General features: G+C 41.7%; 1 protein-coding gene across 6 annotated transcripts in view; it reads right to left on the bottom strand.

Moving 5' to 3' along the window:
- SBF2 (SET binding factor 2) overlaps positions 1-17,379 on the bottom strand; it is a 595,850-nt gene that overhangs the window by 162,430 nt on the left and 416,041 nt on the right. For all 6 annotated transcript variants that reach the window (XM_030560381.1, XM_030560383.1, XM_030560382.1 and 3 more), the window contains one exon: positions 14,249-14,398. In XM_030560381.1, the coding sequence (XP_030416241.1) occupies positions 14,249-14,398 (150 nt within the window). The remainder of the gene's footprint in view (positions 1-14,248; positions 14,399-17,379) is intronic.

The following is a 17,379-nucleotide window of genomic DNA, read 5'->3' as shown; positions in this document are numbered from 1 at the left end:
GCTTGTCTCCCACCACATGCCTAGTGTGAGCAGCAGAACAGGCTGTTGATTGACTCCCTCACTTCAAGGGAATTTCCTGCAGAGATCTCCAGGAAACTTTCGTGGAGATACTGGGCAATCCACTGTGGCAAGTTCTTTGGAAGAGTTGTTTTGCCCCATTAAGGAGGGCTTTCTGCGTGATGTTATGATGTACTTCATCACCGAGAAACAGGAACTGAAGAAGTGGTGGGATAGCGAGAAGAGGGACTGAAAGGAGAATGTGGCATGCCAGAATGAAGCCACAGAATGACTCTTAAAGGTTATGGAGTGCCAAGCAGATATGCACCAGGTGATACTAGCCCTTCAAACCGAGCAGCTCCATGCCCAGCCTCCCCTGCAGCCGCTGTCGTAAAACTCTTTCCCATGCTCCCCCCAGATACCACCAACCCATTCTTATCAACCTCCTGGTTCCAGTCTATACCTGCGGCATTCCACTCCTCCCCCCTTACAGTCCAGCACTGCGGACTCCCACTGCACTCAACACCCATCCCTCTGCAGTTTGGCCCTGCTGAAGTACAGTACCAGCTGTACTGTACTCCAAAGGATATGAAGGTTGGATACAATCCCTGAACATACACAAGTTCTTGGCCGTCCTGGGACCCCTTCTCCTCCTGAGATCTTCCCTTCCCTCATCCCCCTCAATGCTGATGTTTTTTTTGTTTGACTCTCTCCTCCAGTTGTTTTTTTTTAATAAAAGAATTGTGTTGGTTTGAAAGCGATCTTTATTCTATTAACTGAAAGCAAAAAGAGCCCTGCAAAGCAACATACAATTATGTTAAACCCACATATTGCATCGTCTACACCAATTACCTCCTAGTATTACAAGCACTGCACTCCCGAGCATACCAACAAATATTAGTGTCTTTCAGCTTCAAAATGCTGTCTCAAAGCATCCCTGATCCTTATGGCAACACGTTGCGCCCCTCAGCCCTAGTCCCTGGCTGTTCAAACTCAGCCTCCAGGCATTGAGCCTCTGTGGTCCAGCCCTGAGTGAAGCTTTCACCCTTCCCTTCACAGATATTATGGAGCGTACAGCACGTGGCTATAAGCATAGGAATACTGTCATCGACCAAGCCCTGCTTCCCACAGAGGCAGCGCAGTGGGCTTTTAAATGGCTAAAAGCACACTCAACAGTCATTCTGCATTTGCTCAGCCTGCTGTTGAACCACTCCTTGCTGCTATCAAGTTGCCCTGTGTGTGTCTTCATAAGCCATGGCATTAAGGGGTAGGCGGAAGTCTCTCAGGATCACAATGGGCATTTCAACTTTCGCTACAGTGATGATCTGGTCTGGAAAGAAAGTACCTGTGTGCAGCTTCCTTAACAGGCCAGCGTTCCGAAAGATGCATGTGTCATGCACTTTTCTGGACCAGCCTGCGTTAATGTCTGTGAAAAACCCATGGTGATCCACAAGCGCCTGGAGAACCATTGAGAAATAACCCCTAGTGTACTCGGCAGTTAGGTGGTCTGGTGCCAGAATTGGAATATGTATGCCATCTATCGCCCCTCCGCAGTTAGGAAAGCCCACTTGTGCAAAGCCATTTACAATGTCAAGCACAGTGCCCAGAGTCATGGTCTTTCGGAGCAGGATGAGATTATTGGCCCAGCACACTTCCATCAACACGAGTCCAACACTAGACTTTTCCACTCCAAACTGGTTAGCGACCTATTGGTAGTAGTCTGGAGTAGCCAGCTTCCACAGTGCAATCGCCACATACTTCTCCAATGGCAGGCCAGCTCTCATTTGTGCGTCCTTGGGTAAGCTCATCATACAGTCCCATGAATGTGGCTTTCCTCATCTGAAAGTTCTGCAGCCACTGCTCATCATCCAAGACCTGCATCACGATGTGATCCCACCACTCAGTGCTCGTTTCCCAAGCCCAAAAGTGGAATTCCACTGTGGTCAGCACCTCCATGAATGCCACAAGCAATATCGTGTTGTAGCTACTATGTGTGGCGAGATCGATGTCACACTCCTCTTGCCTTTGTAGTTTAAGGAATAACTCCACTGCCACTTGTGATGTGCTGGTCAGAGCGAGCAGCATACTCGGGATCTATTCCTGCAGCTTGAAGAGGCAGGGCGTGCACTACGCAAACCATTGAAAGATGGTGTCAAATGCGGATGGAAGCACAGGGATTGCTGGGATGCGAAGCAATGCATTACAGGGCATTGGTACAGGACTCTGGAGGACCCGTGACCCCCTCCGCCTTCCCACAACTCTTAGTGGCAGAAGAGAAAAAGGTGCTCTGTGGGATAGCTGCCCAGAGTGCACTGCTCTGAAAAGTGTTGCAAGTGTGAACACACTATTGTGAACACAGGCAGCTGACAGTGTGAACACACAACACTGTTTCCCTTCATCTCTCTCTGAGTGGCGCTGTAACTCCTGGCGCAGTAACTCTGCCAGTGCAGACATGCCCTTAGTAACAATACTGTAAAGCAAACCCAACATACTACCAATTTACTATCAAAACAGATGAACAGTTAATCAGAAATAGCTAAGCAAGAAATAAAAAGACATGGAATGAAGGGACCCACTTATGTTACAACATACACAGATGTGAACTTACCAGTCCAATTTGTAAAGAAAACAAATTGCAAAGAAATTATGAAAGAATTCAACAAAGTTTAATTGGCTAGAGAGTAAAATAAATAACAAAGAAAAATGCATAAACTAACCATAACTTTCAAAACCTAAAATTTAACAAACAGAAGATGTGGAGTGCCTTGTTCTGATATAAACTCCATAAGACAGCCAAGAACTAGTAATGGGAATTAAATCAATTTGTGCTGTAAAATATAACAAAAGGCCCACTCCTGCCATCTTTTGAATGCAAAACTTCCACTGACTTCAGTGAAAATACATGAAACGGCTGCGAGCCTTTTACAGCTTTACAGTGCTTCACAAACATTAACAAAGCAAACCTCACAACTCACCCAGTACTAAGTAAGTATAGTTTCCCCAAATTACAGTTGGTGAAAACACTCAAAGGGATAAGTGACCATTCCTCAGGGATTCAGAGTGAGTAAACTGAAAAGCCAGGTTTAAAATTGAGACGTTCCTGCCTCTCAAACCTCTGCCTAGTCCATTAGCCCATACTGCTTTGTTAAGAGTGTCTTATTCATGAAGTTCATTTTTAAAATATTTTTAGACAGTCTCTTACTGTAGGTGTATATATAGAGATAAAAAAACCCATACTTCTGTGATTTGCCTATCTAACATACTCATCTCTCTCTTCTACCATAATATCTGAGCACCTCACAATTTTTAATGTATTTATCCTCACAACACCCCTGAGTGGCAGGGAAATACTATTATCCCCACTTTACAGATGGGGAACTGAGGCACAAAGGACCAGAGTTATCAAGGTATGTAGGTGTTGTTCTGCTCAATATTACAGAGCCTAGATGATTCAGAAGCCTGAAGGTACCTCTACACAGCCCTGCAGTTTGGACTACGCAAGTGTGACTTGCAGCATGTATTAGAGAGCTGCACTGTAACTCGCATATGGATGTTGCGGGTGTGAACTAAAAGGTAAGTGGTTCACATTAACATAATGCTCTACACTAAGTTAATGTGAACCATGTATCTTTTTGTGCCTGCACCATCTGCATGGCGGAGTTACAGTGCACATGGCAATTCTCACCCCTGTACTCTGAACTGTGCGGCCATGTGGACAAACCCTATGTCCCATTTTCAAAAGTGAAAAGTCAATGGGTCTTAAGCTCCGAAGTCAACCGGGCATTGCAATGGTGAGCAGAGCAACGCCTAAGTACCTTTAAAAATCTAGGCCAAAGAAACTGAATGACTTGACTAGAGTTTGTGGAAGAGCAGAAAATTAAACCTGGGTCTCCCACATCCCATGCTAATGTCCTAATCACTGGATGATCTGCCCTCCGACTCCTATCACATCATGATCATATCTAATAGCATAAGAAATGCTAGGAAAAATAGTTCAAGCTACTAAACACGACTACATTGCTCTCCTTGAGTGAGAGATTTTCATACTCTCTACAACAGTGGTTCTCAAACTTCTGTATTGGTGACCCCTTTCACATACCAAGCCTCTGAGTGTGACCCCCCCAATAAATTAAAAATACTTTTAAATATATTTAACACAATTAAAAATGCTGGAAGCAAAGCGGGGGTTGGGGTAGAGGCTGACAGCTTGCGACCCCTCAGGTAATAACCTGGCGACCCCCTGAGGGGTCCTGACCCCCAGTTTAAGAACCTCTGCTCTACAATCAATTATTTTCCACAATGAAAGTCCATGATACAGAAACTAATATTTTGCCTTCTCCTCTTCCCCACTCATTTCTTCTTTCACTTATTTTCTCAAGCGGTAGTACTGGAATAGTCAGTGGGCCCAGTAAACTTCCATAATCTTTCTTCAATATCTCTTCTACCTCTTAAAAATATGTTTAAATACTTCCTAGAATTGCAGCTGTCCAGCAGTACTTCCAAGAATCCTTGCTTACAGAACTGCTAATCAAGCTGAGCAACAGAGAGGTGAGCCAATGAAAAAGGTTGGAAGGACAAGCATTTCAAAGACATAACAACTTCCCAAAATAAAGACATCTGGCATACACTGCTTCCAATCTAAAATACGAAGAGTGCAGTTTCACTTATGTTTACTGTGCCCAATATTCTGAATCATATGGGCATAGTAGTTCTCACTCTTTTGGAAATAATAAAATCTTTCTAGTTATTAGACAGTATTCCCTGGACGCTTAGATTGTAAGAGTTGTTTGACAATTTTTAAGCTTTATGGTTGCAGAAGACAAATTTGATGGCACCAAAGAAAAATATTTGCATGAAGAAAATTGATTTAATTCTTATGTGCCTAATCTGGACAAAAATAAATGGTATTAATTATTATACAATCAACCCATTTCTACCTAACTCATTTGGTTGAATATTTAATAAAATGCCATTGCAAGGATGCTAAAATAATCTAACTCCGACAAAAAGCATCCTAATACAGAACAATCTTTCCTTATATGTGTTTTCCACATATAATTTTCCAGCCCCTGAAGGCTACGAACTTCATATTGGTTCCCATTTAAACTACCTGTCTTTTCCTTGTAAAAACTATTAATAAATCCTAAAAATGAAAACTAAGGACTTAATTCTTCAAATACTTATACCAGGCATAGTGCTTCCCACTGTGAGTAGACCCAAATAACTCAACAGGATTACTCAAATTTTAATTATATAGTTTTCAGCTCCTCCAACCTCAAAAAAAGCTAGACATAGTGCCTATACTATATATCTGAAGCAGAAAAAGCAGAAAAAAAAAAGCATCTCCTGCAAAACAGGATAAAGCATCATTTTAGGATTGCGTATTTATTTTAAGTCAATATTTTATGCACTCAGGTTTGTTTGAAATATATTCCCCACAATCAAAACTGCTAATTATTCTAAGTTATGATTAATCAAGGTATTGTACAGGTATATAACTTGGAGTACACATGCTTTTCAGATCCAATTATCTTTACAACTACTGTCAATCTTCACTTTCAAGGCAGAGAAAAATATTTCTTATGGAAAACTAAAGGGCTAGTTAAAGAAAAAACAGAAGAGAAAATAAAGAATGCTACCTATGGAATTTTACATGACTGTAAATGCTAGCCAAGCAACCATAGCAGCAGAAAATAAACATAATTGAAACAGTTTGTAAATGACGCTTGTACATGTTGTAGATTACAACAGTCCATATGGAGATATCATTTAAACTAATATACAAAATGTTATAAACACTGCAGAATACTATAAACAAAGTTATCTAATTAACCTAGGTAAAACGGATCATAATACCTATGATAGCAAAGCATCAAAGTATTAACCATTATTGTAATACTTTTGCTACTGATATACTTGACACTACTTTAAAATCTCTTAGGAGAAACACCCTTACTCAGGGAATGGAAAGAATGTTCTTAAGGAGTGTGGAGGAAAAGTATTCTTAAAGTCCATTCCCAAAAGACCACATGATGATGTGGGTAGATAGAGACAAGTATTTTGAGGATTTAGCTCTGATATGCCCCTCATTAAAAGATATCTGTCCTCCTGTCAATGTGTCCCACAATGTCCAGGCCCTTTTGGATTGCCGGCTATGAGTGGTGATTATATCTTTCATTTCTCTTTTAGCAGATTATGACATTACTTCTCAGATGCAGATACAGACACAGAAGCACATACTTTTGGCACTTCAAGACTGACCTACTGCACATTGCTCTATCATGACCTGACCCTGAAGGTAACCTAAAAACTACAACTGGATTCATCATGCAATTTCCTGCCTGTTAAGTAAGGCAGACAAGCATGACCAGTTCTCTATTCCATACATTGTCTGTCTATCCAATAAGGGGCCATTTCAAAATCCTTGACTCCTTTACTTCAAGCTCTAAATAGGCTAAGGCAAACCCTTCAGAGAGAGAGAGAAAGAGAGAGAGTTTTTTGCTTCACACACTGCCGCTGACAATGTTCTGACTGAGAGGCTGAGACAGACAGAGCCCAAAGATCCAGATAAGCACAAGTCTTGCCACTTTGAGAGAATGTTGTAAAATTTCTCTTTTCAGCAAAACTGAGTTGCAAAATGGCTTCAAGCTAGATACTCTAGTAAACAAACCTCTAACTTTGATTCTTTAAAAACATAACTGGCTTTAATCTATGGCAGGGATTCTCAAACTTCATTGCACAGCGACCCACTTCTGACAACAAAAATTACTACATCACCCAGGAGGGGGGACTGAAGCCTGAGCCCGTCTGATTCCCACCACCCCAGGTGGGGAGCCAAAGTCAAAGCTTGAGCCCCACTGCCCTGGACAGAGTAGGGGTCAAAGCCTAAGCCCAAGGGCTTCAGCCTCAGCCAGGGGACCTGTTCCCTGAGCCCAATCCCTCAGGCTTTGGCTTCAGCTGCAAGCCCCAGTTTGAGAATTGCTGATCTATGGAGAAGGGCATAGGGACTTTGTTCCTTTTCCTTGAGGGAACCGATGTATTCTGCAAATATTATTGTGATGGACACTTTAAAAATATGCCAAGTAATACTGGTGATAAAACATATAGGATTATTAACAGGATACTATACATCTGTTAGCTACAGCAACTCTTTAATGACCTATATAGCTGTTTTGGGAGTGCAAGATATGCAGTATGTGACCTAAATTCTTATGCAGTTAGAAATAAAAGGGAAGGAGTTATTTAGTAAAAGTGTGTTTTTCTGATGCCCTTAAATTATCTAGTGGGAAAGAATTTGGGAAGTGCTGGTGAGATTGAATATCACTTGTTGGAAACTAATGAAAACTCCTTCTGATTTCATTATACGTGTGGCATTTTTCACAGTTGAAGATCTTCTCATTTAACCTCATTAATGGAATTTCTTATTCAAAGAAGATCACTGGACACCTCTGTTAGAAACAAAATATAACCACTAAGAAGGAATTCTCAGGATCACTCCAATGATGCTGTGATGCACTGTAGCTCAACATAGCACCTTGTAATCCCCATATTCATCATTCATATGTGGTTGAGATACTTCAGACAAAGCATGCTTGTAACATAACATATGAAAGACCATGATCTGCTGAAACTCATTGCTCTGTTAAAATATGTATATCATTATTGAGTATGGAGTTATGAGATTTTGCTATATGGTTGTTGTTGAAATGTTGAGAGCTTGGGAAACACTCACTGGTAGCTCTCCAGTGACAATAAAGGTGGTGTGGGTGTGTTAAGTGACCATGAGCCATTGATCATCAGGGGAATTGTAAACAAGAGATTTAAAATTCTGTAAGAGACAGCTGAGCACCACACAATGGGGATTGCTCGATACTGTGACTCAGAATGGCTCAGCAGGACATACCTGGGCCATTATCTTTTCTGGGACATGAACTGAGAGTACAAAATAAGGAACAGTGGCATCATGAGTCCACCACTCTCCTCTTTCACCCATGCTGAAGGCAACAAGAACGCTGGAAAGACAAAGAGTTTGAACTGAGAAGACTGGTCCCAGGCTGAAAAGGAAATTCAGCCTGTGTATTAAGAACTGTAACCTGCCTGCAATATCCAGTGGTGTGATAAAAGCTGTTTGATTCAAATCTTGCTTAGTTTGAACATTTAGGATTTAAAATGCATGTTTACTTTTTATTTTCTTAGGTAACTATCTCTGATCTTTATGCCTACCACTAATAAACACTTAAAATCTATCTTTCTGTAGTTAATAAACTTGTTTTAATGTTTTATCCTTACCAGTGAGTTTGTCTAAATAGCTTGCGGAATCTGCTCTGATTACAAAGATTAGTAATCATGTCGACTATCCTTTGACGAAGTGACGCCATTTGGAACTACCATATATACTTGTTCATAAGCTGTATATCTTTGGTAGAACAGTGATGCATCAAAAAGAGCAGGGGTCGGCTTATAAACGGGTCTACACCAAAATTTGATGATTTTAAACTCTATGGAATCATTGAATTGAATATCTAATACATTGTCGTTTTGTTTTACCTGGAGTGTCTGCAGGCATGGAGCCCCTCAGCAACCTGTGGCTGTGGTTCGCCATTTCGAGCCAATGGGAGCTGCGGGAAGTGACGTGCCACTTCCCGCAACTCGCATTGGGTGGGAACGGTGAACTGCAGCCAGAGGGCACTGAGGGGCTCCATGCCTGCAGATGCTCCAAATAAACAAAACGTCCTAATCCATCAGCGGCTTACCCTGACGGGCCGGGAGCCAAAGTTCTCCAACCCCTGAAATATAAGGTTGGCTTATGAAAGGGTCATACAGTTTTTGCTATTTTCACCTATCCATTTTGGAGGGTCTCTTATAAACAAATGAGCTAATGAACAAGTATATACAGTAATTAATGAGCTTGCATTGTTCAAGAGATGATTCTGAGTGCTGGTGTTTCCCTGTGTATGATTCATGAGTGGCTTAGAGAACATTCATGTAACTAAGCTGGGTATGTCCCTGAATGATGCTGACTGAGTGACCACAGCACCTTGAGAGGTTTGCTTCTTGTCACTAGCAAAGCATCACGGTGGAGTGTTAAGAGGCACAGCGATCCCACAGTTCAATGTTGTACCACAGGAATCCTATCATAGATGCATCTATAAATGCTTTGGTGTGAAATCACTTTATACATCTTGATTTTATAGGTCCTTTGTATAAAGGAGTGTAACATGTCCTCTTAAAAAGTTATCCTTTCCACCCATTAGCTGATAAAGGAAATCAGTTAAATGCCACTATATATATTAAGAAAAAAAAGTTCCAAAACCCAAGGTGTGTGGACAAATAGAGAGACACTTAAATTATGAATTACCATTTATTATTTGTGTTAGCATAGCACTTTCGAGTCCTAGTCATGGACCAGATGCCATTATGCTAAGTGTTGTACAAACACAGAGCAAAAAGATGCTCTGCCCCAAGATGTCCCTGCCCCAAGATGTCTTCAGCTTGAAAAAATAATAGTAACTGTTTTCCACATGTGGAGCAACAAATGTTATCGATTACATCTCTAACTAACTGTATGAATGTCTGGGAAAGAATCAGAAAATCTTGCAAATTGGCCAAGCTTGCTACTAAGAAATGGATGGCTCCACTTTATGTTTTAAAAAAGTATGGAGATACTCAGAGATCTTCTTATTCAATATATCTTCTCCCTCTGCATATTCTAAGTTAGGTGTGCTCTACCTCGTTTTGAGAATTTGAGGAGAGGGCATTTACAACAACACTGTTCCTCTAGTCACTTCTGATTATTAAGCCCTGCTCCAAGGACTCAGAAAGGCCATGCGTCTTAATCCTCCCCTTGCTGACCGAATATCATAGCTCCAAACTAAGATGGCCTGTAAATACTGTCAAACTTTTGTCACCATGTTATTCTAGATAAGAAAAGTTCATGAAACCTTTACAGTATTTTAGCAATTAGTTCAGAAGACTTCAAAAAAAAGTTTACATTGAAAGGCTGCACCTGAATGCCTAGTATTTAACATCTACAGACTACATAGGATGAGCGCAAAAGTAATGATACTTTAAAAAAAAAAAAAAGGGTATTGGGTAACTCCAATCAGAAAAGGTTTAAGAATGCTACTAAAACGTGCAAGGTAGCTTCAAATGCTATTGCTCAAGAAGGCCAGACAAATTAAAATAAGTCCTAGCAGAAAACAGTGTGTGCGTAAAATAATTTCACTATTTACATAGTATGCCTTTTAAAAAAAAAAAGTTAATTTAGTCAGTGCCACTTGGAGTACTAACAATTTGTTTTGGTCAGCTCTGGACAGTTTTACTAGTTTTGTTTTTATTTCTGTAACAGCACATAAATAACTGGGCCAGGAATATTTCTGAAGGGCCAAACTCACGTCCCCAGCACAAAAGCTGGGTAAATGAATGTTACGAGGGGGATATACAGGGAAATGTGGGAAGAAAAGGAATCCTTCATAACTCAGAGATAGGGCATAAATCAGTTTTGTAGCCAGTTTGTGTCTGCTTCTGAAGCCTCTGAGTCACAGCACATTATGTTCCTCCTACAGAGACCACTGCCCCAGATCATTTGCATGGTTTGTCAGTGCACTGGCTATACCTTTTCCCCTTCCTCAGCCAGGAACTTGAGGTACGGATTCTCTTAGGCAATATTCTACATCCTGTCTCCCTCATGAAGCAGAACTGTGGTGGATTTGCTCTTGAGAACATATTTGCATGAGACTAAGACAGAGGTGGGCAAACTACAGCCCAGGGGCTGCATCCAGCCCTCTAGATTTTTAATGTGGCCCTTGAGCTCCCGCCAGGGAGTAATGGCATGTCCTCCCTCCAGCTACTATGGGTAGGGGCAGCCAGCCAGAGGACTCTGAATGCTGCCCTTGCCCCAAGCGCCACTCCCACAGTGGAAATGCGGCCAATAGGAGCTGCAGGGGCAGCACCTGCAGACAGGGCAGCACACAGAGCTGCCTGGCTACGCCTCTGCGTAAAAGCCGGAGTGGGGACATGCCGCTGCTTCTGGCAGTTGCTTTAGGTAAGTGCCACTTGGAGCCTGTACACTAGAACCCCTCCCACACCCCAACCCCCTGCCCCAGCCCTGATCCCCCTCCCGCCCTCCGAATCCCTCGGTCCCAGCCTAGGGCACCCACCTGCACCCCAAATCCCTCATCCCCAGCCCCATCCTAGAGCCCACATCCCCAGCTGGAGCCCTCACCTCCTCCCACACCCAACCCCCTATTTCATGAGCATTTATGTCCCACTATACAATTTCCATACCCAGATGTGGCCCTTGGGCCGAAAAGTTTGCCCACCCCTGGGCTAGGATGTCTACCAATGTGATATATGCCATCATGTGCCAGAAATGTCCCTCTGCCATGTACATTGGCTAAACTGAACAGTCTCTACGTAAAAGAATAAATGGACAGAAATCAGACGTCAAGAATTATAACATTGAAAAACAGTCAGAGAACACGTCAATCTCCCTGGCCATTCGATTACAGACCTAAAAGTCGCAAAAAAACTTCAGAAACAAACTCCAATGAGAGACTGCTGAATTGGAATTAATTTGCAAAATGGACACCATTAAATTAGGCTTAAATAAAGACTGGGAGTGGATGGGTCATTACACAAAGTAAAACTATTTCCCCATGTTTATTCTCCCCCACACACACTGTTCCTCAAAACTTCTTGTCAACTGCTGGAAATGGACCGTTTTGATTACCACTATAAAAAGTTTTCTCTCTCTCCTGCTGGTAATAGCTCACCTTAACTGATCACTCCCGTTAGAGTGTATATGCTAACACCCATTGTTTCATGCTCTTTGTGTATATTATATAATATATATAGATATATATAGATATATATAAATATATATCTCTTCCTATTGTATTTTCCACTGCATGTATCCGATGAAGTGGGCTGTAGCCCACGAAAGCTTATGCTCGAAGAAATTTGTTAGTCTCTAAGGTGCCACGAGTACTCCTGTTCTTTTTGCGGATACAGACTAACACGGCTGCTACGCTGACACCTAAAAACTCCTTATTTATATAAACAATGGGTGTTCTTACCGCTCTTGTGGCAGTTTTAATAAAGTCAGCATTACAGAAAAACAATGCGACAAAGTAGTTATTTACACTAAAATATGAATAAGCACAGTCCTACACATATACCTGTCATTTGAACAGACATCACCTCATAACTGCTTAAACAACCTCAATCTCTTCAAACTTGGAAAAAGTAATATTTCTCAAACACAGCTATTTTCATGTAATTACTTCCATATTCCAAGCAAATGGAACTATTTAGACAGGTTTATGAGCTGATCTTGCTTTTGAGTGACAGACAAATGGACAGGAGGAGGGCTATGTGTTTTGCCAACTACTTTTCACTGCGTCGGCATAAAAACTGCTTGATAAAGGAAATAAGCAATCTCATTGTGGTAATTATACTCTATCTTATGCATACTGGAAAAAAATCTTGCCATCTTATGTATAGGAAACAGAACTTCTCAAGGTTAGGAAAAGCAATAATAATTAATTATTTATTGATAAAATCACTGTTATCTAGATTTGGTTCATTTTGACCAATACTGCTTTTCTAAAATAACATTACTGATATTTGGACACATGGCCATGGAACTTTCATTGCTTTAAAAATGTTCAGACTTAACTTAGATCCTGAAAAGCACATAGGTCTAAGAAGAAATATGAATATTAATAAATCCCATGTTGACCATAAATAACAAATTCAAGGCTAGGCTTTCACCTTTGGGCCTATTTGGAACATTCAATATCAGCATGAGTCTAAGATGTGGTGAGTTTTTACTATGAAAGATACAATGCATCATATAGCCATGCACAGTTCATATTCAAATAATCAACGGACACATCTATGGCTATTTAAATTTATTACAAATTGAAGATAAAAGCCATACTACTTTTAGTGTAACAAATTATATACAACATTACAGAATGGTATCAAATTATGGGGCTGTATTCTTCATTATCTAAACGATTATGGGGCTGTATTCTAAATTATGAGGCTGTATTCTTCATTTTCTTCTAATCTGCATGACAATACAGATGCTATAATGATCTTTCTGAATTTCTTCTCATTACACCATAATGTACACTATACACCACAAAAAGTTAATATTAAAACACGGAGAAACATCTTTAAAACAACTAGCCAGATGTATTAAAATGAGTAAATTTGCTTGCCCCTTTGTTTTAAGAATGGAAATCCGTAAAGAGCTGATATTCAAAGATCTTTCTTTTATATTTTGCAACGTAATTCTTAGAACTTTAATGGTTTAAAGGAAAAAAGGTTAGAGGTACAAATTACCCACTGCAAACATTATCACACTCTAAAAATGTAAAATATTTTAAACATATTCATGTTAGGCTGAAACCCTGCAGATTTTTAGATCAGACCTCCAATTTCTGACAAGTACTTGCCAGTATATAGGCAGACCAAATAGTTCAAATGAAGGCCAAAATGATCTGCATGGTTTATTTTATTTTAGTTTGGCTGAATAGGCTGTTTAGACTTTGGCTACAGAAAGTAATTTTTTGCTATGTAACATACAATATCATTAATTAGATAAAATAAACTATTACTGTTAAAATTGTCTTTGGCACGTGAGACAAGTAAATCCATTTGTGTGTTGATGGTCTACAGTGAAAGGGGACTCTCTAACTGATATTGTACCAATCAATTGGCACCACTTACTGGATAATGGATGGTCTATGCTTTTGTCCATATTGGTGGCACTTCTCAGAACCATTGGATTTCATCGTGCAAAATGTCAGTAAAGAACTCTCAAGCTAAGTTTCTCAACAGAAATAGCATAAAATAAACAGATCCTGAGCTTCAACTCAATTGAAACAATTTTAAAAGGCAATTTCTTTAAGGATAGCAATATGCTCAATGGAATAATTAATATTTTTCAAAAGAAAACAAAAATTTGAACATCATATTACAATATGAATGGAAAGGAGATTTAACACTATGGTACTGAATAGATGTACTTGGTTGGCCAGAGCAACGTGGATCTTGGCTTGTTATCTTTTCAGCTCTAAAGAGCTCAGAACTCTATGGACAGGTAACACTTGCTTGTTTGATCGAGGACAGTGCATTGCCCCCGATCAAACTCTATTTTGTTTCCCCACCATCACCATCAATGCTGTTTTAAAATAACCAAGGAGGAATGGGAAAGGAGGCCAAAAGAAGCATAAATTACCTGTAAAGTACAGTTCATCATCCGCACTATGTAATCAAACTGCTGGTGATCCAGTATTGCCCGATTCTGCTGAACATGCAGGCTTAGTTCCTGTGTGAGGCACTGTCGAGCTGCCTTTCCTTTTAGCGCCCTCAATGCAGCGGGAAGGGTCTGCAGAGAAGAAATCCTAACCTCATTAAAATGATCTGAAATGCCACTTTGTCTTTAATTCTTTGTCAAGACACTTCAAATAAGAACAGTAAATTAAAAGTCCAAATGAATCCAGAGCCAGAACATCAAATTATCATGATAACTGATTTTTCATTAATCAGGCACTGACTTTCAAGCTCTGATTGTTCTTTTTATATACATCATTAATAAACTGCAGAAATTTTCTCCGAAATCCCAAAGTGGGAAAAATGAATACAGATAATGCAGAATACAGAAGGTTTGAAAGCTAGAAGCCTCTGGTAATTGGCCGAACCTTAACCAGTGGGCGGGGCATTCACTCAGGCCAGGGCTTTATAAAGCTGCGCACAAGCGACCAGGGAGCTTAGCGAACAGGAGCTGCTAACAGGGAGTTTTGCAAGGGAGTTTTGGAAGGAGGTAGGAAGGGAGGGGGGGGTCCCTTGTCGGTCTCATCTGTGACCCATTGGTCCCCTGAACCCATAACCTGAGCCACATCGAAAACCTTTCTGTTTACAGCAGAGAGGAGTGGATAGGGAGCTGTAGACAGGAATTTGAGAGTGTTTGACAGAGGGAGGCTTACAATGGTGAGGAGGACACCTGTGCCAGCACTGCTTCTGTCTCCTCCACCTGCGCCTGTAGCCAGACAGATCACCAAAGCATGGATGCTTTTACCCAGATTCTGGTGTGGGCTTGCAAAGACTGTAATTTGCAATTTCCACTTACTGATATCCAGGCTGGGGGTGGCATCCAATGTGAAAGGTGCCTACTGGTGGAATCTCTCATGCAGCAGGTGGGAGAGCTACAGGAGGAGGTGGCCAGGCTGAGGAACATCCATATCCATGAGCAATTCCTGGACAGTATCCATGTGGAGACAGCTGATGGTGCTGTCCCAGTTGACAGGACTACTGACACTCCAGTGGAGGAGGAGATGCCTCAGGGTGTGTCTGACACACCAGTGGAGGAGGAGGCTCAGGGTGGACACAGCCAGCTGGTTACTTCTAGCAGCAGGCAGTGCTCCACCGCTGCTGCGTACCCTCCTGTTGTGGTAAAAGATAACCGTTATGCTCTTCTTGATACAGGAGAGAAGAAATCACCCCCAACAGTTAAGGGGGTGAAGCCTCGTACCCCTAAGGCTGGGAGGTCTGCTGCCACCGATAAGAAACGTAGGGTAGTGGTGGTTGGAGACTCTCTGCTGAGGGGGACGGAGACACCCATCTGTCGCCCTGACCGTTCATCCCGGGAGGTATGCTGCCTGCCAGGGGCCCGTATCCGAGATGTTACAGAGGCTTTGTCGAGGATTATCCGGCCTTCTGACTACTACCCCATGCTACTCATCCATGTGGGCACAAATGATACTGCGAGGTGTGATGCTGAGCAGATCAAGAGTGACTACAGGGCTCTGGGAGCACGGGTTAAGGAGTTTGGAGCGCAGGTGGTATTCTCTTCGATTCTTCCTGTTGAAGGTAGGGGTCCGGGCAGAAACAGATGCATCGTGGAGGTGAATGCCTGGCTGCGAAGATGGTGTCGCCAGGAGGGCTTTGGCTTCCTCGACCACGGGATGCTATTTGAGGAAGGACTGCTAGGAACAGATGGCGTTCACCTTTCGAAGCGGGGAAAGGCCTTATTTGCGCACAGACTGGCTAACCTAGTAAGGAGGGCTTTAAACTAGGTTCGACGGGGACAGGTGAGCAAAGCCCACAGGTAAGTGGGGAACAAGACCTGGGAGATGGGTTGGAAACAGAAGGGAGCATGGGCTATAATAGCAGAGAGGAAGAAGGGTCAGGGCAAAGCTGGGAGGCAAGATCAAACCAGTATCTTAGATGCCTTTATACAAATGCACTAAGTATGGGTAATAAGCAGGAAGAACTGGAAGTGCTAATAAATAAATACAACTATGACATTATTGGCATTACTGAAACTTGGTGGGATAATACACACGACTGGAATGTTGGTGTGGATGGGTATAGTTTGCTCAGGAAGGATAGACAGGGGAAAAAGGGAGGAGGTGTTGCCTTATATATTAAAAATGTACACACTTGGACTGAGGTGGAGATGGACATAGGAGACGGAAGGGTGGAGAGTCTCTGGGTTAGGCTAAAAGGGGTAAAAAACACAGGTGATGTCGTGCTGGGAGTCTACAACAGGCCACCTAATCAGGCAGAAGAGGTGGATGAGGCTTTTTCAAACAACTAACAAAATCATCCAAAGCCCAAGATTTGGTGGTGATGGGGGACTTCAACTATCCAGATATATGTTGGGAAAATAACACCGCGGGGCACAGACTATCCAATAAGTTCCTGGACTGCATTGCAGACAACTTTTTATTTCAGAAAGTTGAAAAAGCTACTAGGGGGGAAGCTGTTCTAGACTTGATTTTAACCAATAGGGAGGAACTTGTTGAGAATTTAAAAGTAGGAGGAAGCTTGGGTGAAAGTGATCATGAAATCATAGAATTTGCAATTCTAAGGAAGAGTAGAAAGGAGTACAGCAGAATAGAGACAATGGATTTCAGGAAGGCGGATTTTGGTAAGCTCAGAGAGCTGATAGGCAAGGTCCCATGGGAATTAAGACTGAGGGGAAAAACAACTGAGGAAAGTTGGCAGTTTTTCAAAGGGACGCTATTAAGGGCCCAAAAGCAAGTTATTCCGATGGTTAGGAAAGATAGAAAATGTGGCAAAAGACCACCTTGGCTTACCCTTGAGATCTTGCGTGACCTACAAAATAAAAAGGCGGCATATAAAAAATGGAAACTAGGTCAGATCACGAAGGATGAATATAGGCAAATAACACAGGAATGCAGAGGCAAGATTAGAAAAGCAAAGGCACAAAATGAACTCAAACTAGCTATGGGAATAAAGGGAAACAAGAAGACTTTTTATCAATACATTAGAAGCAAGAGGAAGACTAAGGACAGGGTAGGCCCACTGCTCAATGAGGAGGGGGTAACAGTAACGGGAGACTTG

Source organism: Gopherus evgoodei, chromosome 4 (genome assembly GCF_007399415.2).
Source record: "Gopherus evgoodei ecotype Sinaloan lineage chromosome 4, rGopEvg1_v1.p, whole genome shotgun sequence".
Classification (NCBI taxonomy): Eukaryota; Metazoa; Chordata; order Testudines; family Testudinidae; genus Gopherus; species Gopherus evgoodei.
This window is presented reverse-complemented; position numbering and strand designations above follow the sequence as displayed.